General features: G+C 35.0%; 2 protein-coding genes and 1 long non-coding RNA gene across 3 annotated transcripts; 1 reads left to right on the top strand and 2 right to left on the bottom strand.

The window, feature by feature from the left end:
* The first annotated feature begins 1,263 nt into the window (after nucleotides 1-1,263).
* LOC113705293 (uncharacterized) lies at nucleotides 1,264-4,340 on the top strand. Its single transcript, XR_003451848.2, has 3 exons — nucleotides 1,264-1,518; nucleotides 3,132-3,206; nucleotides 3,990-4,340. It is a non-coding gene; the product is annotated as an uncharacterized lncRNA (long non-coding RNA).
* Nucleotides 4,341-5,344: 1,004 nt separating this feature from the next.
* Nucleotides 5,345-7,164, bottom strand: LOC113705859 (uncharacterized). Its single transcript, XM_027227767.1, has 2 exons — nucleotides 5,871-7,164; nucleotides 5,345-5,766 (listed from the first exon to the last, which is right to left on the bottom strand). The coding sequence occupies exons 1-2, from the start codon at nucleotides 7,162-7,164 to the stop codon at nucleotides 5,345-5,347; spliced, it is 1,716 nt and encodes a 571-aa protein (XP_027083568.1).
* Nucleotides 7,165-21,038: 13,874 nt separating this feature from the next.
* LOC113705479 (probable sarcosine oxidase) lies at nucleotides 21,039-22,708 on the bottom strand. Its single transcript, XM_027227341.2, has one exon. It carries the CDS (start codon nucleotides 22,483-22,485, stop codon nucleotides 21,256-21,258), a length of 1,230 nt encoding a protein of 409 aa, XP_027083142.2. The 5' UTR covers nucleotides 22,486-22,708; the 3' UTR covers nucleotides 21,039-21,255.
* Nucleotides 22,709-25,153: the final 2,445 nt, after the last annotated feature.

Raw genomic sequence — 25,153 nt, 5'->3', positions numbered from 1 at the left:
ACACTAACATGATGTCCAATCTCGTTTGGTATGACCATGGCTAGGAAGTTGTGGGACTCTGAAGCAAAATTAAATAGCCTCCAAAATTTGCTATTTAATAAAGAAATCTATTGTTGTATATGGAGAGTGAGTAAAATAAATATGTGAAAACAGTGCGAGGGGCCTGTGCATAAATAGTCATAAGTATTTTACTGAAAATACTTCTCTAAGGCATTCTTTTTAAATGGTTTTGTAACCACATATAATATTCCCTCGCAAATTAGTTTCCTTTTTCCAATTCACTATTATTTGAGCAATGAAAACTTCCTCTGACCCTTTAGTGACATCTTTTAAAATGTTTTCTTCGTCAGAGTGTCACATTGTTTCAGTGTATTTGTGAGGACCCGAAATTTTATATTTTATTTTATCGAATATTAGTAGTTTGTTTAAATATTTATTTACTCATTTTTCTCCAAATTATTTATTTCGATCATTTAAAATCCATTTATATGGAACGACGCCTCTTTTATATTTTTAAAAGCGTTTTGTTAGAAAAATTCACTTTTCGAAAACTCGTTTAGTTCGGAACAACAAGTGCACGTTTTTCGAGACTATATTTGAATCGAGAGTGTATTAATATTGGAGAATTAAGAACGATCAATAATAGATTAAGAAAGGTTAATTGAGGAATTAATACTCAATTCACGTGAGGACTCGTAAAATTATTATTTTTAAACCCCTAATTTTGGCTCAATTAATTATCTATTTGGATTTTTGCCCCGAATATTATTTTCTATCCTTATTAGACCTAAATATATGGTTTTATAGCTTCATTATATTTTTAAAGTGTCTCGTTTCAAAAATTATTTTCTTAGAAGCTTGTTTAGTGAAAAGTGAAAACGTGTCTGAAAACTTTAGCCAATTGGGAGTACAATAAGCTCAAAAATTTGAGACTATACAATGGTCCTAAAATAGACAATTTTAGGTTTAAACACACAAGTAATAGTTAGTGGTACGATCGTTATAAGAATTTCTCAAAAGTTTCAATTTTATTGCGCCTAAATTAGAAATACGTGTTTTCACATGCGCGCTTAATTGAGGGACTTTGAACCATTATTTTGGGACAATTAAGAATGAATAATATTTATATGAATGTAAGTGCCCTAGAGGTTTAGTGCACTAGTGCAACAAACGTAAGAGAAATCGAACACAAAACGCGCGCGTAGGGCACTAGTTGTAATTGATTTGACGTATTTAAAATATTAGACGGCAAGCGTCTTTTGTACGCAAAGGAAACCAGAACCGCATCTCATTTCTTCTAGCTGCAATGGACGGATAGCTTCAGCCGTAACAGCTTCACCATTCCTTCTACAAATTCACCAAATCACTACCAAAACCTCCATAGATTCAACCAAAACTTCACATACACTTAACTCTACACTTGGACAACACTTTAAGCTGAAAAAGGGAGGAGCTTCACGGTTTTCTTCAGGCTTCAAAGGGACCGAAATTTTCTGATTTAAACAACCATCAAAGTAGGTAATGATCAACTACCTTAAACTTGTCTTATGGAGGTTGATTTATGCATTTGAGCTGAAATCTTCACTTTAGTAGCTTGTATTGTTGGAAAAAAAGTGGGCTCTATGAATTCCCACTCTTGGGTTGTTGCTGATTTTGTGCTTGATGAAGTTTATGATATCGGATCAGTGTTTAAGTTAGTGATTTGTTGAAGGAAAACTGCTGGAAACTCACGTTGAGTGCAATGGCCAAGTTTGACCATTTTGCCCCTGTTTGTTCGGCCACTTTACTGCAGATATTTGAGGATTTAATGACTTGATTGTGTTGTTTACATGTTGTAGAAGTTGTGTACAAAATTTCGTTGAAAAATATTGAGTTTTGGTTGATCAAAAGAATTTACTTTCCAAAGCTAGTAATCTGGAAACGGTTGCCGTCGTAACCAGACCAGTGTTCGTATTTCGTCCATAACTCCGTACTCCGACGTCAAAATCGAGTGCCGTTAGCGGCATTTGAAACTAGACGTTCCCATGTTTCCAACGGTGTATAATGTACATTCTGGTTCCATGTGTGTGAACCGCACCATTCATCTGAATTCAGTTGTCCTGTCTCTCCGTTCTGCCGCAATGATTTGATGATGCTGCAACTTTAGGCTTAATTTCGAACCAGTTGCATGCTGAAACTTGGAACGATTTCTTCTGTGAAATTTTAGCCCTGTGAATTTATTTTCTAACACTATCAACCATTCCCAATTTCGAGTTAAATTGAGGGAGTTATGATCAAAATACGGCGACTGCCTCGTTTTTGAAAATATTAGATTTGGACAGATTGCCTTAAGGATTTTTCCAAACTTTGGTTGATTGATTAACCACCTTTCCGAGGGTATTTTTCCCTGAAATTTGATAGAGAGATACCCTTCATATGGGAGTATTATACTGCAAAATTTGGTGTCAATCCAAGTCCGTTTCGACACTTAATAAAAGGTCCAAAGTCGGAACCAAATCTGGAAATTTGTTAACAGTCTTGAAATTTACCCAACTTTGAGCTACCATATCTTGGTGCTCGAAACTCCGATTCTAGATCCGCTTGTTCTGCCCTAAACCTTACTTGCACCTCTAATTGAGCTACAAATTTCAAGGGCTGATTTGCAAATAGTGAATTCTGATGAATTTTCAAAGTTAGCGAAAAACCAACCCCGGCTCAATCCTGGGTGATTTGGAACAGCAACTTTAAGCTCATTTTTGAACACCTTCCACTTAGATTCATGGAAAAGTGTCTTCTAAAAACTTTTAGTACTTTGGAAGAGGTTTTCAACGGTACCAAATTTTCCAATTTTCGACATGTGGAATCTGAGATACGATTTTTTTCAAAATATCATATCAAAACTGAAATTTTCTGAATTTCAAGGAAATGGAGTTTTTCAAGTATTCCTTATTCCTTCGATAATACTTGAACGTTTATGCTTGATTTCCAAGATAACAAAACTCAATTGCTCTTGTACATTAAGAAACTCCACTTGAACCTCGATTTACTAGTAATTGAGGTTCATTTTCATGAAATTTCCCCAGATTGTACTAGTGCACAATCTTCCTTGATAATTGGGATGTGTGAATGATAATTCACTATTAAATGTTCAGGCGCTCAAGAGGACCTTCCAGAGGATCTCACGGGAGACGCCTAAACCATCATTTGAACTCGCTACTTGAATCACTGTGAGTGTCAAGTGCATGAACTTGTTGTTAAGTGGTTATCTGTTTCTTATCTGTTATGTAAATTTGAAATTTTGAGACGAGAGTGTACTTTATCGCACTCGTTCTCTTTCAAATGAAATTATATTCAAATTTTGCTATGTGAATTCGTATCCGACTTGTACATGGTAATGTGGATGTGATTTGTACTTGTGATTCGTATATGTGATCCGTATTTGTGATTCCTATTTGGAATTGTCGATTTGAGCGTTGCTCATCGACTTATATTCGTATTCGTATTCATATTCGGGGAACGCCCAAAACTCGTTGGCTAACTTTGCGAATCGAGCCAGCATGGGCTTGGTCGATAAGCTTAGCAAACCATGAGATATTCGTAGAGCATGATCTATTGGAGAGATCTTGCTCGGCATTACTCGTGCAGTATTGCCATGATATACTCGAGTATTATCAAAAACTTTGATGAGCGGGTCCGGTAAGGGGGTGTAACGGTGACGGGATTCGAAGAAAAATGGTGTATCTACGGATTTGATACTTATGTGGTTGACGGATTGTCAACGTGAGATGTGATCAAGACTTCGACTCGACTACGTGGAATTTAGCTCCTGAGAGCTACAGTATCCTTGAATTGTTTCTGTTTATTTTTCCTATTCGAAATGTGAATTATTCGAATTTGATAGCCTTACCTACAATGTAATTGTTGTTGCTACTTGGATTATGTGTTTGCATGTGTGTTTTCTTGGCCTCACTGAGTATTGGCTCATCCTATTAGTTTGTTTTCCTTAACAGGTTGGATTGGAAGATTTTGGTAAAGCCGACTAGATTATACTTTTGATTGGAATCGGGGCTGTAAATGTGTAGTCGACTTTTAATGATTGCATTTTAGAACTTGATGTATCTTTTGTAGACATGATGTAAGATTTAAATATTTAGTTAAGGAAGCGACTTTTCTTTATTTTGACTCGTAGTATTTGGTATGTATCGTTAAGTTCGATTTGATTTGTCTTGAGTCCTGGCGAGAGCTGGGCAGGCGTCCCGCGGATACCCTTGGGTTCGCCCTTGGGAGAAGTGGGGGGCGTCACAGTATTTATGTTCTATCATTATTCCTCTACAAGTATAAATTTTACATTCATTTGTCTCTTTTGTCATTTTTAATATTCAATATGCATTGTTCAATCTTCAATTTGCAAATTTGGTAAGCTTTTTATCCCATGCTATGCACAGGAACCACAAATGGTTACAATCAACCTAAACTTTTAAGAAAAAGTATTTAGCATTGCTCTTATAAAAAAAAGTATGTAGAGTTTTACAATTACATATAATTCAATAATTATTATTTTTTTTGGTTGAATTAAGCAGTTTAAATTTTGATAAAAGTTGGTAGAATTATTTTTAGTTTGCAAACGTAAGGGCTTGTAGTCCGTGGCAAAGTTAAAAGTATTTCTTAGTGGGAGCACAAATTAGTTAAATTTTTTCTAAGCTCCTTCTAAAGAAATAACCCTAAATAAGGTACTTAAGCGACAAGAAAAAATGTTGTGTGTTAAGTAAAATCAATTTGAAAATTCAAAATTTTTGTTGGAACTTGAGTTTGTTGCCACCATGGTTCTCTCTTTTTTTTGGAAACGATAATTGATTGTATTTCTTGACAAAATATGTACAAGTGCGAGCAAAGGCTTGATTTAGCTTTACAAGCGGCATTTTTACCACTAAGGAAACCAAAGTTCCTCATCTAAGGTGATGCCCAAGGCATAGTTGCTAAGCTTGGAGCTTAGTTGATTCTTATCATTTTTAACTAGACAAAAGAAGCACATATGAAACAAATCTCTTAGCTGAACAATAACTTCCACAACAGTAGCTAATATGATATCCCTTACTTTTTTTGTTTGAATATGGTTGAGGAGTTGCTGGTTTTGCACTTGGAATTGCACTTCCCTGTGTTGCATGTTGGTAGCTTTATACAATGCCAGTTTTAGTGCGACTGCTTCGTCCACCAGTATTGATCCTGAGTTGCTGTCTCGTAGTGCCCATCCTCTCTTTGGTCCTTGATCTCCTTCTGTCAGACTGTTTCCAATGCCTAGGCAAGGCTTGTTCATATCTCTTGTTATTCCAATCCTCAATTTCACTATACCATATTCTGAAACTAACTACTGATTGTTTTGATGTAGTGCTTCTGTTTCCTCTGTGCTCATCCTAGTTTCCCTTTTATCTATCTCCCCAAATTCTAACCAATCCTCCTGTGCCTTCTGTATTGTCCTCCATGGCTGGTTTTTCTTTCCATTGAATTCCACCTCATTCCTATCTTTCCATATCTGCCAGAGAATATGGACAGATAAAGAAATATGTTGCCATCCTTCTGGTCTGTGTCTGGCTTCTGCAATTGATATCCACCATCTTTTAAAACTTCCATGCTGTTCCATCATTCCTTTCCATTGGATTGGGGCTAACTTCCATGTCTGTTTTGCTTCACTGCAGTTCAAAAGTGCATGTTCAATCGTCTCCCTTTCCTCTCCACATCTCTTGCAAATGGGATCCCCAACTTTGATTTTGCCATAGATGGTGTCTCTCACTGGAAGAGCATTGTTGAGGCATTTTCATAGGAATATTTTCTGTTTATGCTTTACCTTCAGTCTCCACAATTCCTCCATAGCTTTCTGGTTTGATTCTCCCAACTTGTAGAGCCCTCCATCTGGTTTCTTTTCTGCTTGTTATCATTGTTAAGAGCCTGCACCTTATACCCTGAATTGACTGAGTAATTTCCATCTACCCCATGTATCCAAAAATGGCTATCTTCCCTTCCTGATAAGCTTATTGGTATACTCAGGATCCTGTCTGCATCTTCTCTGTTGAAATTTTGGAAAACCAAATTCCTGTTCCATCTCTTCTGGCAAATCAGCTCTTCCACTTTCTGAAGTCCATTGTCCATAGCTCTCCTGGTTGTCACTCTTCCATTTGATGTATCTGGGATCCAGCTATCTTCCCATATATTTTTGTTTTTTCCATTGCCAATCTTTCTTCTGGTCCCTTGTTCCACCAGCTCTCTAGCTCCCACAAGGCTCCTCCATATCCAGGATGCATTGTTTGGGACTTTGCACCTGAATATGGAGGTCCAGGGAAAGTATTTTGCCTTCATAACTTGATTGACTAGAAGGTTAGGTTGTGTTATCAGCCTCCATACCTGTTTTCCTAGTAGTGCCGTATTAAATGCCTCCAAGTCTTTGAAGCCTAAGCCTCCCATGTTCTTGTTTTGAGTGAGCTTCCTCCAGGAGCACCAGTGTACTTTATTCTTTCCATTGGCCTTTCCCCACCAATAGTTTGACATTAGTGAACTGATTTCCTTACACAATCTAGATGGAACCTTGAAGCAGGACATAGTGTACGTAGGCATAGCTAGAGCTACTGATTTAAGCATTATTTCCTTTCCTGCTGCACTTAAGAATCTATTTTTCCACTTGAGAATTCTCTGTTGTATGTTTGTCTTGACAAATGCAAAAATCTGCTCTTTTGTTCTTGATACTACCATTGGTAATCCGAGGTACTTGCCTTGACTTACTCTTTGCATGTTCCCCGTGGTTTGACAAATCTCATGCATCAATTCTGGCCTCACATTCTTACTTAACAGTATGGAAGACTTATCCAGATTTATCAGTTGGCTTGACCGCAAGGCATACACTTGCAGCACCCTCGTTAACTCAGTTGCCTGATCCATATTTGCTTTGTAAAAGATCAATGAATCATCTGCAAAGAACAGATGTGTAATACTAGGTCCATGTCTGCTTATCCTCATCCCTAAGAGCTTCCTATTTGATGCAGCCTTCCTGATCAGGTTGGAAAATCCCTCAGAACAAAGTAGAAATAGATAAAGGGATAGAGGGTCCCCTTGTCTGATTCCTCTTCTGGGGTTCGCATATTCTCTAACCTCCCCATTTATATTAAAAGAGTAGGATACAGATCTTAAGCACTCCATAATCTAGTTTCTCCATTTGCAGTGAAATCCCATCTTTGTCATGATTGCTTCCAGAAAACTCCATTCCACTCGGTCGTAAGCTTTAGACATGTCTAGCTTCACTGCCATGAACCCATCCTTACCTTGTCTTTTGTTTTTTAGATAATGCAAATATTCATGAGAGACCATTATGTTGTCTAGTATTTGGCTACCAGGGATGAATGCAGATTGGTTTTTGCAAATGCAACAATGCAAGACACCTTTTAGCCTATTTGCTAGGATTTTAGCAATGACTTTGTACATAGTATTGCAGAGGCTTATGGGTCTAAACTGCTTCAGGGATGTAGGATTCAACACTTTGGGGATGAGAGTGATCACAGTATGATTAACACTCTTTAAGAGGTGACCAGTATGAAAAAAGATTTGGATTGCATTTACCACTTCTTTTTTTATGGTAGTCCAGAATTTTTGAAAGAAAATGGTGACATGCCATCAGCCCCAGGAGCTTTATCTGGGTTCATAGAGAAAATTACAGATTTAATTACAAAAAAGTGGTGACATGCCATCAGCCACCTTGGTTCTCTTCATTTGCATGTTCTTTGCCAAATTACTATGACATCTATGATCGAGATCTTGGCACAATTTATAATTGTTAATAGATTTCAAACGAATTATAGTCCTTTTCTTTTTGCCCCCCCAACACACACACAAAACGCATGTACAGATTTTAAGTCTATTTTAAGCATTTTCACTTGGCTAGTGGAGAGTACGTGCCTCCACTGACCAACTACTACATCTGCCACTGTTTTAATATTTAAAAGAAAAAAAATCTGGTTAGAGTTTTACTTCTTTTTTTTTAATTTAAAGTGGTGTAGATGTGGTAGAAGAACTCTTTGAAATTTAAAACTATTGTTGAAGTACTACACTAATGAAGAAAAATATGGAGAATTAATTGTACTTTGTAGAATTTAAACTATTACTATAAAATTTAAACTGGTAAATTTCTAATCTTTTGCATACATTTTCCAACTTAAGAAAAGTAACCATATCTCCTAAATAGAAAGTTCAAAATCAATTAACAATTTTTTATAATCACACTCACCTATTTGTTCATTTTTCATTCAAGGCTATTCAATTATTACGGTTTTTCCCCTTACGTTTTGCTGAAATGGTATGCAACGTTACTATGTTTCATACAATTTCCCAATTCAACCATGGGTTAAGGTTCATTGAAAACTAATCGTCAAACTATGAATGAATTATTTATTCATATTCTATGTAACTTTCAATGTTTGTTTTATATTTTGTGTCTTATGGGTTATACTCTTTTTTGGTTTATTTGTATCCATGTTTTTTTTAAGTATAATCCGTGACTGGTTTCCTTGATTTCTTGAAAAACTTTATAGTTCTTGAAATTTCTGGACAAAAGTCTTGAATTTCTTGAAGCATCTTGATCAATTTCTTAGAAATCTTGGAAATCTTGAAGTTCTTGGATTGAAAAGTGGGGGTTTCTTGAAATTCTTGAACTAAAGTTCCAAAACTCGTGAACCAATTCGTCTTCTTGAATATTGCAAGCGGCTGTTCTTGTTCTTGAAATTGGGTGATCTGAAGTGAAAAGGGAAAAAAAAAAAGAGGAGATAGAATTTGGTTTTCGATCCATGAGAGAAAAAAAGAAGAAAGAAATAGTTTGGAAACAAGAAGCCAAATTGGAATCGACAACCGAAAGCAATTCGGAATTTTTCTTCCAAAGCTGGACATAGAATCTTTGTTTGATTTGGTTGGCTTTTTCCAGCTGCAAAACCCAAAAGTTTCCTCAGAAAACATCTTAAAACAGCATTTTCTTCTTAGGATTGAATCCAAAAGCCATTTGGATTTACTGTCCAGATTTCCAGCAACAAATACATTCGGGTAGAACCTTTTCTAAGTTCCAAAATTTCTGCCACATTGAGTCTTTGTTCCAGCCTTTAAATCTGGTTTGTCCAGCTACATTGTGTTCGTCTGATATGAGCTCGATTCCCCAAACTCCCACTCTGGAAGAAATGAATTGCACAGGCAGCGAAAGAATCTATCTTGATCAGGTTATGAATACAAAGGATAGATTCTAAACCAATCAAGGATAGTTCAAGATTGTTTAGAATGGTAAAAAGGCACCACAATTCAACGCGGTCTTGAATTGATAAACCAAATTTGTATAAAGGAGAGACAACTCACTTTGTATCAAGGGACGTTTCCAAGAAACAAGAAAGATAAAGAACTCTCACAATTTTATTCACAATCACCTTCTTTGAAAATTGCACAAGATTGGCTATTTATAGCTTTACATGACTCAAAATCCTAATTCTAATTGAAAAAATATAAGTTTCTTAATGTGACTTGAACACTAATAAGACACAACTTATTGGACTAAACAAGCTGGATATGCCTTAGTAGGCTTACAAGACCCAAACAAACATTAGGAAATAGAAAATTACTTAAAAACTACGAAAGTAGCTAAAAATTGGAAAAGTTGGTCCGACAAGAATCTGTCGGACAGTTTCTACATTTTTTCCACTGATTTTGTCAACCAATTATAATCCGTTCCACGGCTAGCTCAGTTAGGACCCCCGATTACACTTCTTCCAAGTATGGATTCGTATCAGTTGGTATCAGAGTTTCAACTCTTGATCCAGGTTAATACCCTTTTTCTTTTCTTGTTTTCCTCTTTGTTTTTCTACCAAACCCTACCTAATTCAAAAAAAAAAATTTTGTTCACTGTTCTAGAGTTTGAATTTTGTGTGATCGCCTTTGTTATCGTTTGTTCAATTATTGTTTCTTGTTGAGTCATCTTTGTTTGTATGTTTAATTGAGTAAAAAAAAGTACTGTTCACATACTGTAGCGGTGCTATTCTTCGCTACTGTAGCAACACTGTTCATCGCATCATTACTATTCATCATACTGTAGCAATACTGTTCATCCGAAAAAAAAAAATATTTTCATACCTTGTGCTTGTCTCTTGTTGTTCTTGAGTCTTGTAGTTGATTTGGGTGTTTTTTGAAATTCTTGGATTGTATCATTGTGATTCTTGGAAACCTTGAATCAAAAATTTCAAAATCTTGTGATTCTTGAAACCCTAGTTTATTTTCTTGAACTTGGAATTGTGACTGTTCTTGTTTCTTGATTTGAATTGAAAGAAAAAAGGAGGGAAGAAAACTTGATCCATGAGAAAAAAGAAAGAAACAAGTTGTTAGACGGATCATAGTCTTGAATTTGGAAACCTAATTTGAGTTGGATTGTTGCCAAAATCTGGTCACATGGATCCTTGTCCAATTTGGTTTGTTAAGCCGCTAGACACACTTAGGAAAGCTCCTTAAAGTAACATCTTGCTTTCCAAAGTGAATCCAAGAATCAATTGATCTAAGTTTCCAAATTCCAACGAAGTACAATTGGATAGAATCACTAAATTTCCAAATTTTTGTTGAGTCACTGTTTTTATTAGTTCTAGCCATTCGTTTCTTCTGTTGTTGTATAATTTCGTCCATCTTTGAGTCATTTTTTGAATTATTTGAGTCAAGTCTCATCAACTCCTAGCCATTCGCCTAAAAACTCCTAGCCATTGCCACTGTGTTGATTGAATTGTTAAACATTCTTGATCAATTGTGAGCAAATTCAATTAGTCCCAAGAGTTATGATTAAGGACTTGAAAGAGTAGTGAGATTAATAGAGCGTACTTACTTGAGTGTAAACACGAGAGTGAGTGGATAGATGTAAGGGAGTGTTGTGAGGAAATTTCTTTCTTGTCACTAACCATTCTTCCAGATTCACATACACACTTTTGGTCAAATGGAGAGATCTACCTCTAGCTATTCAAGTGGAGGACCTTATCACATTCATGATTGGCGACGTCATGAGGAGGAATTAAGAGGATATCGAGGAGTTGGTTCTTCTAACTTTGAAATATCCATACCATCTTTCAGTTGTCTTAAAGATCCTGATAGGTAGAGAAAGTGGAATGCTTCTTTGGACATCAATCTTATACTAAGAAGGAGAAGGTAAAATTGGCTACTCGTGCTTTTAATGATTATGCTTTAACATGGCGGAATCAATTTGTGAAGGAACGTCGATTATGTGTAAAAATTGCCACTTGGGATGCATTGAAGAGGATAATGCTTAAGAGATATGCTCCTACTTACTTTAGAGAGTTGCTGCAAAAATTTCACTTAATTAAGGTTCTAAGTCCGTGGTTGAATATTTTGAAGAGATGGAGTCAATAATGAAGTAAGTTGGGATTGAAGAAAATCTAGACACTGCTATTGACCGATTTTTGAGTGAAATGAAAAGGAAGATTGTTGATCGCATTGAAGTACTATCTCATATGAAGTTGAGGGATGTGGTAAGTATGACGATTAAAATTGAAAGGAGACTTCAAAGAAGGAAAGAGGAGGTTCATCTGACAAATTCCACACCTAAGTCTAAGAATGAGTCACATGAGGAATCATGGTGGGATATCTACCAATGACTTCTACATGCGAAGCGAGTAAAGGAGAAAGCAAAATGCAATAATCAGTCACCTTCTAACTTGGACTTTGTGGAAGTTGTTGCTATTGCAAATCCGGCTAAACCCATCCAAAGTAGAGTTGAGTTTGAAGAAATTATTATTGAAGTTATAGAATGGGAGGAGGAAGTTGCGAGTGAGCTCAATGATGTACAAAATGTGAATGTACATGAAGTAAAAGTCAAGAGAAGGTATAATGAAAAAGACAGTGCATTGTGCTTGAGCGAGAACATGAGCGAGAGTTCTCTTGAGATTAAGAGTATGATTGTAAAAATTGAGGGAATTAGTGAGACTTCTTATTTGTCTACTAATAATCTTATCTTTGCTTTGTTTAGTGTTCATTGTCTTATGCAGGTTAAGCAAGGTCAAGTGAAGGGTTTTATGACATGCACTATTTCTAATCCAGTTGAAGGAGTAATGATCTCTCGAGAAGTTGCATATTTCTACCACCAATCTATAGCAAAGTGTACTGCCTTAGTAAACCAGTCTCTTGTATGGGAAGGGAGTTATCTTTTGAATAATTTTGAAGCTAAAATTACTACTTTAAATTCTAGTTTTTGTGTTTGTCCTATTGGTTTGCATTGCGTTAATAGTTTTAGTGTAGAATTGAGACATTTTCTACATTGCAGTTGTTTGTGTTGTGAGAGTTTCATTTTGAATCCTTATGATTCATTCATTGTCTTTGAGTCATGTGATCATTGTGTCAGTATCTATGATGCTTATTCATTTAGTAGTTCTAGTATGTCTTTAGATCATGCTAAGAGTTTTCGAATGATGCATGGTGACCAAGTTTTTCCTACTTGTTATTAGCTAGGTGAGTTTAGTAATTGCAAGTCTTTTATCATCATTCATTCTTCTTCTTTTGTCTTTGACTTAGGTATCAATTTGAGGTCGAATCATTTTCATGGGGAAGAGAGTGACAGAGGATCGGATAAGTTTGGTGGAGAGTGTTTGTGCTTCATGGTTCGTGAGTCGAGACATGAGTGGGCCCGTGATCAAATTGAGTAGAATGCATGTTTCTTGGCTCACATTCATCAAGATATTCCTTGAATTGCTCTTTTGAAGGCAAGCACTCGATTGGAGAACAAATCGCCTTCAAGAAGGAGGGAATGATATGAATCCAGGCTTGGAAGAAGTGTTACTGGGAGACCTAACTAAGCTAACTGTGGAATGGATTATAATTGGTTGACAAAACCGGTGGAAAAATGTAGAAACGTCCGACGGATTCCTGTTGGACCAATTTTTCCAATTTTTAGCGACTTTCATAGTTTTAAGTAATTTTCTATTTCCTAACGTTTGTTTGGGTCTTGTGAGCCTACCAAGGCATATCCAGCAGGTTTAGTACAATAAGTTATTTCTTATGTTTTTTCAATTAGAATTAGGGTTTTGAGTCATGTAAGGCTATAAATTACCAATCTTATGCAACTTTTCAAAGATGGTGATTATGAATAAAATTGTGAGAGTTCTTTCTCTTTCTTGTTCCTTGGGATCGTCTCTTGATACAAAGTGAGTTGTGTCTCCTTTGTTCAAATTTGGCTTATCAATTCAAGACCGTATTGAATTGTAATGCCTTTCTACCGTTCTAAAGAATCTCAAACTATTCTTGATTGATTTAGAGTCCATCCTTTGTATCCATAACCTGATCAAGATAGATCTTTCCACTGCCTACGCAATTCGTTTCTTCGAGAGTGGGAGCTTGGGGAATCGAGTTCGCATCATTGTCTTTGAGTCCTTAATTCCAGTTTTAATCAAGTTTAGGTAGTCCAAAAAGAGTCCAAATCAGTTTTGGGTTACAAAGAATCATAGTTTCCTAATTCTAGTTGTCTTGTTTAAGTCCATTACTTTCCAGATTTTTGTGTCATTGTTGTCCAAGTCAAATCTGGTTTTGTAGGGGAGATTTCCAGCAATAATTAAGCATCCAAGTGTGTTCAATTTCTGGTTCAAAATCTGTCCAAATTCAACCCCAAATCTGTATAGATTTTATACCATGATCGTCTAGAGTTTCTTGGTCTCGTTAAAGGTTCATCTTTGCAGCAATAAATCTGCAAGTTTCTAGCTTTGTTGTGTACTATTTTTCCAGCATTCTTGAGGTTTGATTTCTGCAAATTTCTAGCTTAATGTGACTAACATTAAACCAACCAACTAACAATTCGGCTGGAACTAAAGTAACAAATGACAAGTATAACTAATAATCTAAAACATTTAGCCAAGACACAATGTGATGTCCCTAGCTTGATGCAAATGAACTTGATAAGCTTTAAAACCAACCGACTTGAGCTAGTTGAGTTAATTCTTAGTAGTTAGGGTTGGTTAAGTGGGTTCTAGTATGGTTAGGAGTAGTGACTCTTGTAAAGGCTATAAAAAAACCCTAGTTTTTATGTCTTACATAACGTTGAATAATTTTGAGAAAATTTCAGATTTCTTTCTTGTGAGAAAGAGCTTTTTGCGGCTTGTGAAAGCCATCTTTGAACATCTTAGAGTTGGCCTAAGGTCCTTCATTGACTTATTAATCAAGTATTCACCTTGATTGTGTCGTCGTTCTACCTATTCTAATCAATCTCGAGTTGTCCTTGATTGATTATGAATTCCATTCCCAAACGTTGATCCTTAACCTAGGTCTAGGGCTTGTGGTTCACGTTCTCGATTCTTCTTGGAGGATCGAGATTCGTATCAGTATTCAAGGAATCAAGTGTAGGGAATATTATTTTCAACATATCTCATGAGCGATATTTTCTCTACATAATTTCAATTGAGAAGTAATTCTAAACACTGTGGAATTGTTTTCATTAATTGATTTAAAATTTTGTGGCTATATATAAATTTATCAAATAGACTTTTGAAAGAACGACCTTTTTCAGGCGATCGAATCTCTTTCTTTTAATTATTTCAAAGGATAAATGGATCCTCAAGCACAATTAATTTTCTATAATAGTGTCTCCAAAACTCTTTGTATTAGGATGTATTTCAATATCTAGTATCCATAATAAATAATTCTTTTGCTAAGATAAGCGAGTAGAATTGAAAGAAAAAATATTACCTCAAAGATATCGAAAAGTATATATTTGTGTTTAGTGATTATTTAGTAATAGGCACTTATACTGTACGATTATTCAAAAGTTAGCTATAAGAAATTGAAATAAGTTTGTGAAGAATAACTTACCTCAAGGAGGAGTTAAGAATTGAAATGTGTGTTCAATAATCATTCAAAATTGAGACTTATATTTTGATTGTTCAAAAGTAGAGTCTTGTGTTTCATGTATGTTCAAAGGTAGAGACTCATGCTTCACCTTTACCCAAGATAGAGACTCATGTTTCACTTTAACTTAGAAGTAGAGATTCATGTTTCATCTCAATGGTAGAGACTTGTGATTCATAATTGCTCAATGGTAGAGTTTCGTGTTGATAACATGTTATAAAACTAATACTCATATGATATAGGATTTGTATTATTTATACGGTGGGTACTATGCTAAGAAAATCAAGAAAACTGATGAATTTAGGAAAAGAGAAAAGTAAGCAAGATAGAAGATCTATATTTTCATTTACTCAAATGATCTTGAGTTCTGTACATACGATACAAGAGTGGATGACCCATATTTATAGGAGAGTATAGAACAGTTCAAATTACACTAACAACCATAATTCTTATCAAGATAGCGATAAGATCTTTTCGAATATAATGATAAGTTTATTATCTCGAAAATAGTGATGGGTTTATCGCCTCAAAAATATTAATAGGTTTATTATTTTGAAAATAGTGATATGTTGTAATAGACATCCATTAATTATTTGATTATTTTATAACATTGAAAATTTAGTTATTCATATTTTTTCTTTAGTTTTTCGTTTGGTTAGATTTGTTTTCCAGGTTGGTTCTTGTTTGTTCATTTTTCTTTTCCTTTTTCCTCATTTAAGAATCTTATTTGAATCTACGACAAACTTTTCTATTTTTCTATTTAGTTCCATTTATTTTTAAATTCTTATTAAGGAAAATGTAATCATTAAAAAAATAAAAAAAAAACTTATTTTTCTTTTTTACTTTTATCAATTAACAACTTATTACTCTGTGAAGTTGTACTATTGCATGCAGATGGTATTTTTTGTAATTTCACATCTATTTGTTGTACTTAGATGGTGTTAATGATAAGAGGGAGACCGTAATATGATTAATTCTATGGGTTCAATTTATAGTTTGGTTAAACTTCAAGGAAGGTAAGTGCAATCAACCCATTTTGGAAAACCATACTACTGAAAGTTACAAAGAAGACGCACAAATAACTCATTCATAGTATAACGACTAGTTTGCAGTGAACCCTAACTAGCGGTTGAATTGGGTCATTGTACGAAACACTGTAACATTTCATACCATTGAAGTATAATGTAGGGAAAAAAGTGTAATAAGTGAAGAGCCTTTAATGGAAAATGAATAAGTGGGGGTGTCCGTGATCGTTAAACATAGTTAATTGATTTGTAACTTTGTATTTAGGAGCAATGGTATAACTTTTTGTGAGTTGGGAAATCTGTGGAATATATTAGAAATTTAGCAATTTATAATTCAGTAAATATAAGAAACGACTATTAACTTTGTGTTTAGCAAATTTTATCAAATTTGTGCAGTAGAGATTGGACAGCGCATATTGACTATTAACAATAAAAGAAGAGACAAAAGAATGTAGAATTCGTACTCATCAATAGGTATTAATAGAATATAAATACATTTAAAAAAATGTGATTTCACGACGAACAATATTATTTAAGAGATGTGAGTAACAAGTAGAGGAAGTTTTCATTTATGCAGATAATAGTGAATCGGAAAAGGGAAACTAATTGGCGAGGTAATATTGTGTTTAGTTACAAAATCAATTAAAATGACTACCATAAAGAACATTTACAAATAGATATGGCATGGCTTAAATCCAATAATTGTGATTGGTGTATCCGTTAATCATTCTGGATCCCACAAATTCTTACCAGGCACGTTGTGAGCAAGTTTGTACGTGACTTGTTTTCCTACCGGAAGTCAGACTACATCTGACTTGACGTACACACTTCCTATGATAGACATGATCAAAGGATTCCTACCGTACCATAGGTTTTGAAGGTTGCTCGGGATCTAGGTTTATCTTGCCGAACTCTTGAATTTTTCACGAGAAAATGTTAGAAAAAAAGGATTCCTACCGTAGACGGATCCGAAATCACCATGCATTTTGGAGTCCCTCAACAATACTTCACTACATTTAAATCAATCATCATTCAGCGGTCCTCGCCGCTCTGTGCCATCATTTGCTATGATCAATGTCTCTGCCTTTTTGTTTGTGCCACAGTTACAGTAGTATTTTGCTGTCTTATGATGCAACAAATACTTTTGTTTATTATGCAGATGTCAGATCCTAAGCCTTGACATCGTAAATTGAAAAGAATTTGGGATTGGGAAAGAATTAGAAATGTGCACAAATTCTTATAGCTAAATAAATGTTCAGAAAAATCACTAAACATGTTCTAAGCTTTTTTTAATTTATTTTTTGGCGTATGTTTACAAAAATGTTGAGTGTAGGGGTGGGCAAAAAAACCCGCCGATCCGAAAACCCGATGAACCCGATCCGATCCGATCCGAAAAATAGGATACCCGATCCGATTTTTCTTAGCGGGGCAAATGAGGGTCGGGTACCCGAAAAATCGGGTACGGATACGGATCAGAAAAATAAAAACCCGCGGGTACCCGACCCGCAGGGTATATTTTATAAATATTAAAAAAGTAGGGATCATTTTATAATTTTGTAATTTTTAATTCTAAGTGCAAGTGAAGTGGCTCGCAACCTCATATTCTAATCCTATATGATCCACTCTTTTCATTTTTTTTGAAGAAAGCGAATATTCTCGGTGAAACATGAACAAAATGAAAAAAAAAATTTGTGAAACTCTGTTATAAAAATTGTTTATCCCTTTCATCTTTTTTATTTTTATTCTACCTCCATCGATCTTTCCTGCAAATCTTGCATCAATTCAATCAAAGATTTTTGTTTGGAGTTTCAATTTTCTGTTAGCTAGATAATTAAAATATTTGTGTCATTCATTTGCAATTATATCTCTTTAATTTGTCTCTTTTATTTAGTGTAAGAAATTTATTTTTCTTTTTCATCACCTTAATACCATAAGGTCTATTTCAAAGATGTAAAGAAGTTGGGGAAGATTTTTAACATTATTTTTGGTTATATTTTTTTCAAAAATAATTAGTTCTATTCAATTCTTTTCCGAACTTGATTTCACAATTGACTTATTTGAGATGCGGTCTTGTACCATATTATCCTTGGGGAAGTTACCAAATACTTATTATCCTTGTGTTTGTTGTGTTGTAGAAGTATGAAATGTGTGAAAATGGTGATGTACTCAAAATTATTATGAAACTTCGTTTTGTCTATTAGATATTCTAATATGTACTAAATTTATGAGATCGATTTGATTATTGGATGAAATGTGTGAGAATGGTGATGTATGGACTTTAATTACAATATCTCAACCAATATTAATTGGAAAAGCATGTTTTTTTTTATTGAAAAACATGTTGATATTAAGTAGAAAATAAATTTTTTTTATTGAAAAATAGTTTTTTTTAGGGTCGGGTACCCTATGACCCGCCCCTTTTTTTCGGGTACCCGCTATTCGGATACCCGAAAATATTAGGAGCGGGTTAGGGTCGCAAAATGACTGATCCGATATATTAGGGTCGGGTCAGCCAAATCATGTTAGGGGCGGGTACCCGACCCGTGCCCACCCCTAGTTGAGTGTCGTGATTAAAAAAATGCTATTTCCATAACAGCCATCCCCACTTGGGAGCCTAGATAATCGGACAAAGTGCATGGCCACTTGTCCCGACATACAACATAAAGCAATTCTTACAGCTAAACAAAACTGGATCAATTTCAGATCAGGACATTTATGTGCATTAGCAAATATATTGTGTGACAGAGTGGATTCACATGACCTTATGAACAAGTATTTAGATTATTCGCTTTATGCACCTGAGAGAGGTTGCGGATGTCTGGTGTCAACTTTATGAATTGAGTAAAGGGATAATTTCACTAGCTTTCCTTTAGGTTTCGTGAATTTTACCGTCCTCCCCTATCAAATTTTTGGAGCCCCATGCTTACTTCACTCACAACAAAAAGACTTTACTAGCCTAACACCTTTAAAAATACTAGGCAATTATGCTGGCATAATAATTTAAATCATACTTAACCGTTATTAATTGAATTCAACCATATCCATAAAATGCTAAATTATTCAATTGATTCACTTGGGGATACTGTACTTGTCCTTTCGTTTAAATGCTAATTATTTTCCTCTTTGTTGAAAATCAGGGCCTTCATACCATTCACAGAATCTGCACTTTTGACATAAAAAATGCAATAAAATTTCCTTTCAAATTCTATGTCCTCGCTCTTATATGCAATCTCATGTAAATAGTTGTTGTAAAAAGCCATATCAAAGCTGTTGCTAACTTTTGATTGCTGCCTTGTAATTTCATTAAATTGCACTTACACTTCTTTAAGTTTTAGTTTGGAAAAATAATTATTCACTTTTCGTTCTAGATTAACTAACAGGTAGTAGATAAAGGGTGCTGTGCAATCATATTATCTTCTCTCTCTTAATATCATTTTTTTTAATTGTTGATTGGCCTAACATGTTACAAGATAATTAACCTTGGGGGAGGTTAGTAAAATTTACAAAAATTGGAGAGAGGCCAGTGAAATAGTTAAAATCTTAGGAGAAGTTTTTGAAATTATCCCTTGATTAAACCCTACAAATTATGCATGCACACACGTGGTTGAGAGTGAAGACAGTTTCTATCATGTCATGGTTCGATACTCCCAAGGAAAAGGCAAAACTTGGGTAGACCCTGTCTATGCCCCGTTTGTAAATCAAGTGGCTCAAAATTTGCCACCTATATTTTTAGATTGGGTCGAGTATTAACTCGGTTGAGTTTAGGTGTCCGGGGTCAATAGCTTTAATCGGGTTTAACTGGAAGTTTAATCGGATGATGTCATAAATATATAATAATGATATATAATTAAAATAATATAAAAATTCCCTTTAAATTGGTGGTTTACAACTTTATATACGTATTTGATGAGTTTGGATTTAGTCCAAAAGGAATGCACGTAAAAGTTATCGGTAAATTTGTAGTTTAAAAAAAATATAATAGGTTGATTTTATACTTCTTAAAATAATATGGGGTCAAATGAAATTATTAGAAAATTTTTGGAACAACCTAACCTATTGTGATGTTAGCCGCCGCCTTTGTTCCTTTGCTTTTCACTTTATCTTGTTCCTTCTTCTTCCTCCCATTCACCGTAATTCTTTTCTTGTCCTTTATTCCCACAAATCAAACACACATAAAAATTTTCTTTATCTTTGTTATTTTCCTTTTTTCCTCCTTTCTCTTCTCTTCACTTCTTTTCACTTCTTTACTCTATTCTTTTTTTTTTTTTCTCTCCTATTTGATTTCAAATATTTCAAGAACTAAATTGCAGGAAATCAGGTTAAAAAATTTAGAGAATGAATTTTTTCTCTTAATATGGGTTGCTACCTCATTTCTCTTGGAGCTAGTCAAAGATCTAAACATGGGAATAAAAAAGGGAAGAAGCAACCAATATTTACTCAGGATCTTGTTTAAGGCAAGCATCAAGCACTGTATCAGATTTTTTATCACGACTATTGTATGGATGTCCCTCATTTACAGATTTAGAGGTGAATAAGAAGGTATCCATTCTCTAAACCTTGAAAAAAAGACAAACCCAACCGCAAAGGCGGGAGTGGAGGAGGGATTTGGTTGGAATCTTTTAGGCACGCTAAAAAATGCTTGCAAGGATGAAATACCATCGGCATCGGTCAGAAAACCAGGATCGTTTCGGTTTTAGCAGTTCTCAGTCAAACCCAACATTTGACCGGGTTGACCAATTCTTAGACGGGCAGTTTTTTAAAGAGATTCGGACTGAATGCTGATCAATTTTCGATTCAATCGATCGGACTATCCAAATTTAAAAACAATATTGGCCACACCATTTGACCAATTCAAACATTAAATGCACAATAAAAATATGGTAAAATTTGAGCCACTAGATGTATTTTGTCAAATCTATCAAGTTTTTGTCCAAGGAAAAGGGGAAACAGAAGTACACGCCTATAACTTGTTCGACAAAATGCCTGCCGAAATCCATGAGTTTTTTGTACTCGATTGCACGTATCACACAAACTATGCTTTTATATTGTTTGAGGGGAAACTTTTTTTTTTTTTGGGACAGGGGTTGGGGAGGGGCGCGACTCATTCTCCTGTCTTTGAGCATTTTTATAGAGCCAGAGAAGTAAAATCAAGAAAATCATCAATTTCTTAAATACTTGATGCCAAATTGAACAAATTAACATTTCTCGGACTAGGAGAGAACAGATAGGAAACACTACACCGAACAATGAAAGCATAATGGACACCGGATACAGATGGCTCGAAGTTGCAGCAATTCAATCACCTTAACAAGCTAAAGTATCTGACGGATATAAAATCGGTGTTCACATCAGTCAATTTTCAACCAACTGAATTGACTTGATCATCAAAGTCCTTAGCATTTCCTTTAGAATTTCCCTCAAACCTCTTTATACTGAAGTGTTTCAACTCCACATATTTTGCTTGCTTCTCTATAGCAAGGTCAGCCAATATCCGCCCAACAACTGGTCCCATCTTAAAACCATGCCCAGAAAAGCCTCCAGCAACCAAGACATCCTTCCCAAATTCTCCATCCAAAAAATCAATCACAAAATCCTCATCTGGTGTCATGGAATACATGCAAGATTGTCTCACCACGGGCCCACTTGAGTCGATGAGATCTCCAAATTTGCTTTGGATCCACTCTTTCAATGCAGTTAGTGCACCAGGCGATGCAGCCCATGTTCTCTCGTCTGGCTCGCAGGTGTGGCCACCGTGCACTGCTATTTTTAACAGTCCTGGGAATTCCAGAGATGGAGTGCCATAGATGTAAGGCTCACCGTAGCTTGCAAATGTCGGAAAGCCACTATCAATCATGAACTGAGCCTCATGCCCTTCTTTGATTTTCCAGTAGTGTACAGCTGTTTCCAGGGGTTGTATAGGCAGAGTTAGACCTGTAACTTTCTCGACCAATCTTTTCATCCAGGCTCCAACTGTGACTATACATATTTTTCCCCAAAATCTTTGATCATTTCTGGTGCAGACCAAAATGGCATCTTCTGAATCATCTTTCTTGATATCTACCACTTCCATGTTGTCTCTAAGGCTTGCACCATTCTTGATTGCAAGTGTTTGAAACAAAGAGACCGCCTTGGTGGGCTTAATAACACCACCATGCTCGGTCACCACACCAATCCAATCCTCAGTTAACTGAAATTTACCAGAAAGCTCTTCGTGAACTTGATTATGGTCGAGAACTCGGACAGGAATCCTGTTTTTCTGGCAGCTGGATATGGTGGCCTGGAGGGATTTGTTGTCTGATGGACCCAAGTCAAATTGGGATGTCTTGAAGTAGACCTTGTAACCAACTTCTGCTTCAGCTTCTTCCCACAGTTTTTCTGACTCTAAGACCATTTTGGGGTAGTATTCCTCAGGGTAGGTTACACGAATGGTCCTTGATTCGCCATGGGAGGAGCCACGGTGGTGCAAGAAATCGAATTGCTCAAGAAGGAGCGTCTTCTTACCTCGTTTGGCAGTTTGGTAAGCTGTAGAACTGCCCATAATGCCTGCTCCCACCACTATTACATCAAAAATTTCACTGCGATTTTCCATCCCTGACTTCTTAGGCTGTCCAGAATTTAATGGAGTAGAGAAAGATTAGATTCTTCTCTGGACTTCTCTCTCTTTCTCAATGCTTTTATGCTAAAACAATTGGGAACAAACTAAAGGGCAAAAAAGAATAGGTTAAGACTTACAAAATCATTTTCTCCGTACTTCCAAGATCAATTCCAACAACTGAGTTAAATTGGTAATTCTAACCTCGTTCAGAGGCTTCCATTTTACTTTTACATATTATGAATATTAGAGAATTATTAATTGCACTCTTTTTTTTTTATTAATCGTACCTGTACCATTTATTTTATCATGTAGTCTGATAAATGAAAACTACATGATAAAATGTTAGTGGTTAGGAGAAGGTTTTTAGAGTTTTTTTCACCAAATCCTACGCCTGATAGTTAGGAGTAAGAAGGATGTGAGGAGGGATGAGAGGGTTAAAAAAAATAATATTGAAAGCGCGATTAATATTATTAGGATTAGAATCTTATCAAAAAATTATAACTAAAATGTAACACAAAAAGAAAAAGAAAAAAGAAAAAGAAAGCAAGAATTTTGTGTTGCAGTTGTCAAAGCTGTACATGCTAGAATTTTACAGGTATTGAATTGGGGGGAAATTAAGGAAACATGTTAACTAGTCAATTGTCATGACCTCTCTATCAATTAAGATTTTGATTACAGGTAAGCAAAATCTTAATCTGTTGCTTACGTGTAAGCAGAATCTTAACTTATAAAGAGGGCACAACTTTCGACTAGTTATTTTCATGTGTATTTCTACTATTTTGTGAACATAATGTACAGTTTGTGGCATATAAAATTATAAATGATTGTGCATTTTGCATAGAATCTAGTAGAAATGTTCTTTTCAATGAATAATTGAAAACTATTCCCTCTTAATTAAATAAGTGAATTAGGATGCCCGCCCTCCCTGGGTTAGCTCATCCGGTAGCAAGCGCCTCTTCAGGCCACGCTTACCAGGTTTCGAGTCTTGCCTGGGGCTACCGTGTTCGAGGGGGTAGGGCCTCCCCTCTCGGGCCACAGGGGGATTAGTCGGCCCGGATACCCCCTGTGTCTGAAAAAAAAAAAAAAATTAGGATGCCCGTTCTACAAATTTCCACTTTAATGGGCTATAACATAATATATAATACTGCAATTGAGTGGTCAAATTCAAACACAAATTGAAATCTCCAACTTTAAGAGGATAACAATTTTAGTTGTCCATCTTTATTTCACCTATCAGCGCCGACTCCAGATTATAGCCAACAAAAAACAGATTGTCATCCAAGCCGTCTTTGTTGTCATTCAAGTGGTCTTTAATGGATTATGGACTCAACATGAAAGAGGAAGAGTCCTTTCATAATTTTGATTCTTTCTCACCAAATAGACAAAAAAATGTATAGTGTGTAAATTTCTGAATATTACTTGTACCATGCAATACGCAGAAATGCATATGCAATTTTGGAAAAAGAAAATGGCAGTATCATATGCGTTGTGACTTTGAAAGTTATAAACTTCTCTCAATCACTAGTTTTCTTAATTCTATCCATATTCTATCATTTTATTTTTATATTTTATTTATTTTTATCCTCATAATTTTGTGAATATTTGAAATCTGAAACTATAAGACGATAAAACTATCGATTATATATATATATATATATATATTAGAAGTTTCAAAGTTATATGTTACTAGAATCCTTTAAAGATAAGTTTAGAAATCTCTCCTTAGAAATCTCTCCTTAGATTTCTGATAGTTGCATTGGCCTCTCTCGAGGTTTAAAAAATTTCAAAGACATCCCCTATCATAAAATTGGATCCCAATGGTTACATCAAACCCAATGAAATGATTGTAATAACCTTATAGTTTACATGGTATTTGGCAACCATGTGGACTTAATCAATTAAGTCAGTAATTAACCATATAAATAAAAATAATCATAATTTAGAGCTAAAGAAATTTTTAATTTGCCATGAGAAAAGGGCACCAATTTCTAAATAATCACAATTTCGAACTAAAAAAAATTCTAACTTGCAATTACAACTACAATATATGTTCAAACCTTTTCTAAGGCCTAAAAAGGCCATATTTTGTTATTCCAATTTGTAGTTGAAACTAATTTTCTTACTATATTTTTAGTCATTTCGCCCCAATTCTTGAATCTAAAGTCTTTGGAATTTGCTCTCCAATTGTGTATTAATTGCTACTGTTATATAAGTATTCTCGAAAGTAACTGTTACAAAAAGCCATGTAAATAGTTGTAAAAGCCTAAAATTGATGCTTTTGCATTTGCCAACTTTTGCATTTACATCTCCTAAATTTTGACTTTGTTTAAATAACAATTTTTTCTTTTATACTAGATTGACTAACAAATGTAACATGTGCTTAGTATTTCTGGAATCATATTATTTTCTCTCTTCTTAATCTAATTTTTTATTGTTTGTTTTTTCAAATTGGGCTTGATTTGTTATAAGATAACCTAATTTAGGGAAGGTTTTTGAAGTTTTTAAAATCTCGAGAGAGGTCAGTGCAATTATCAGAAACTTTAGGAGAGGTTTCTGAAATTATCCCTTAAAAAATAGTTTAAGTAGACATGTAATATTATGGACAATAGAGTGGTTATTTAAGTAATCACAAAAAAAAAAAAAAAAAATACAAGAAGGATGA

Source organism: Coffea arabica, chromosome 8c (assembly GCF_036785885.1).
Source record: "Coffea arabica cultivar ET-39 chromosome 8c, Coffea Arabica ET-39 HiFi, whole genome shotgun sequence".
NCBI lineage: Eukaryota > Viridiplantae > Streptophyta > Magnoliopsida > Gentianales > Rubiaceae > Coffea > Coffea arabica.
The sequence above is the reverse complement of the archived record's forward strand: the minus strand, read 5'-3'. Positions and strand labels throughout refer to the sequence as shown.

Coding starts and splice junctions, on each gene's coding strand:
- LOC113705859 (XM_027227767.1), bottom strand. CDS start 7,164: ATGGAGTGCTTAAGATCTGTATCCTACTCTTTTAATATAAATGGGGAG. Junction 5,767..5,870: donor CCAGATGGAGGGCTCTACAA/GTTGGGAGAATC, acceptor ATGCTCTTCCAG/TGAGAGACACCATCTATGGC.
- LOC113705479 (XM_027227341.2), bottom strand. CDS start 22,485: ATGGAAAATCGCAGTGAAATTTTTGATGTAATAGTGGTGGGAGCAGGC.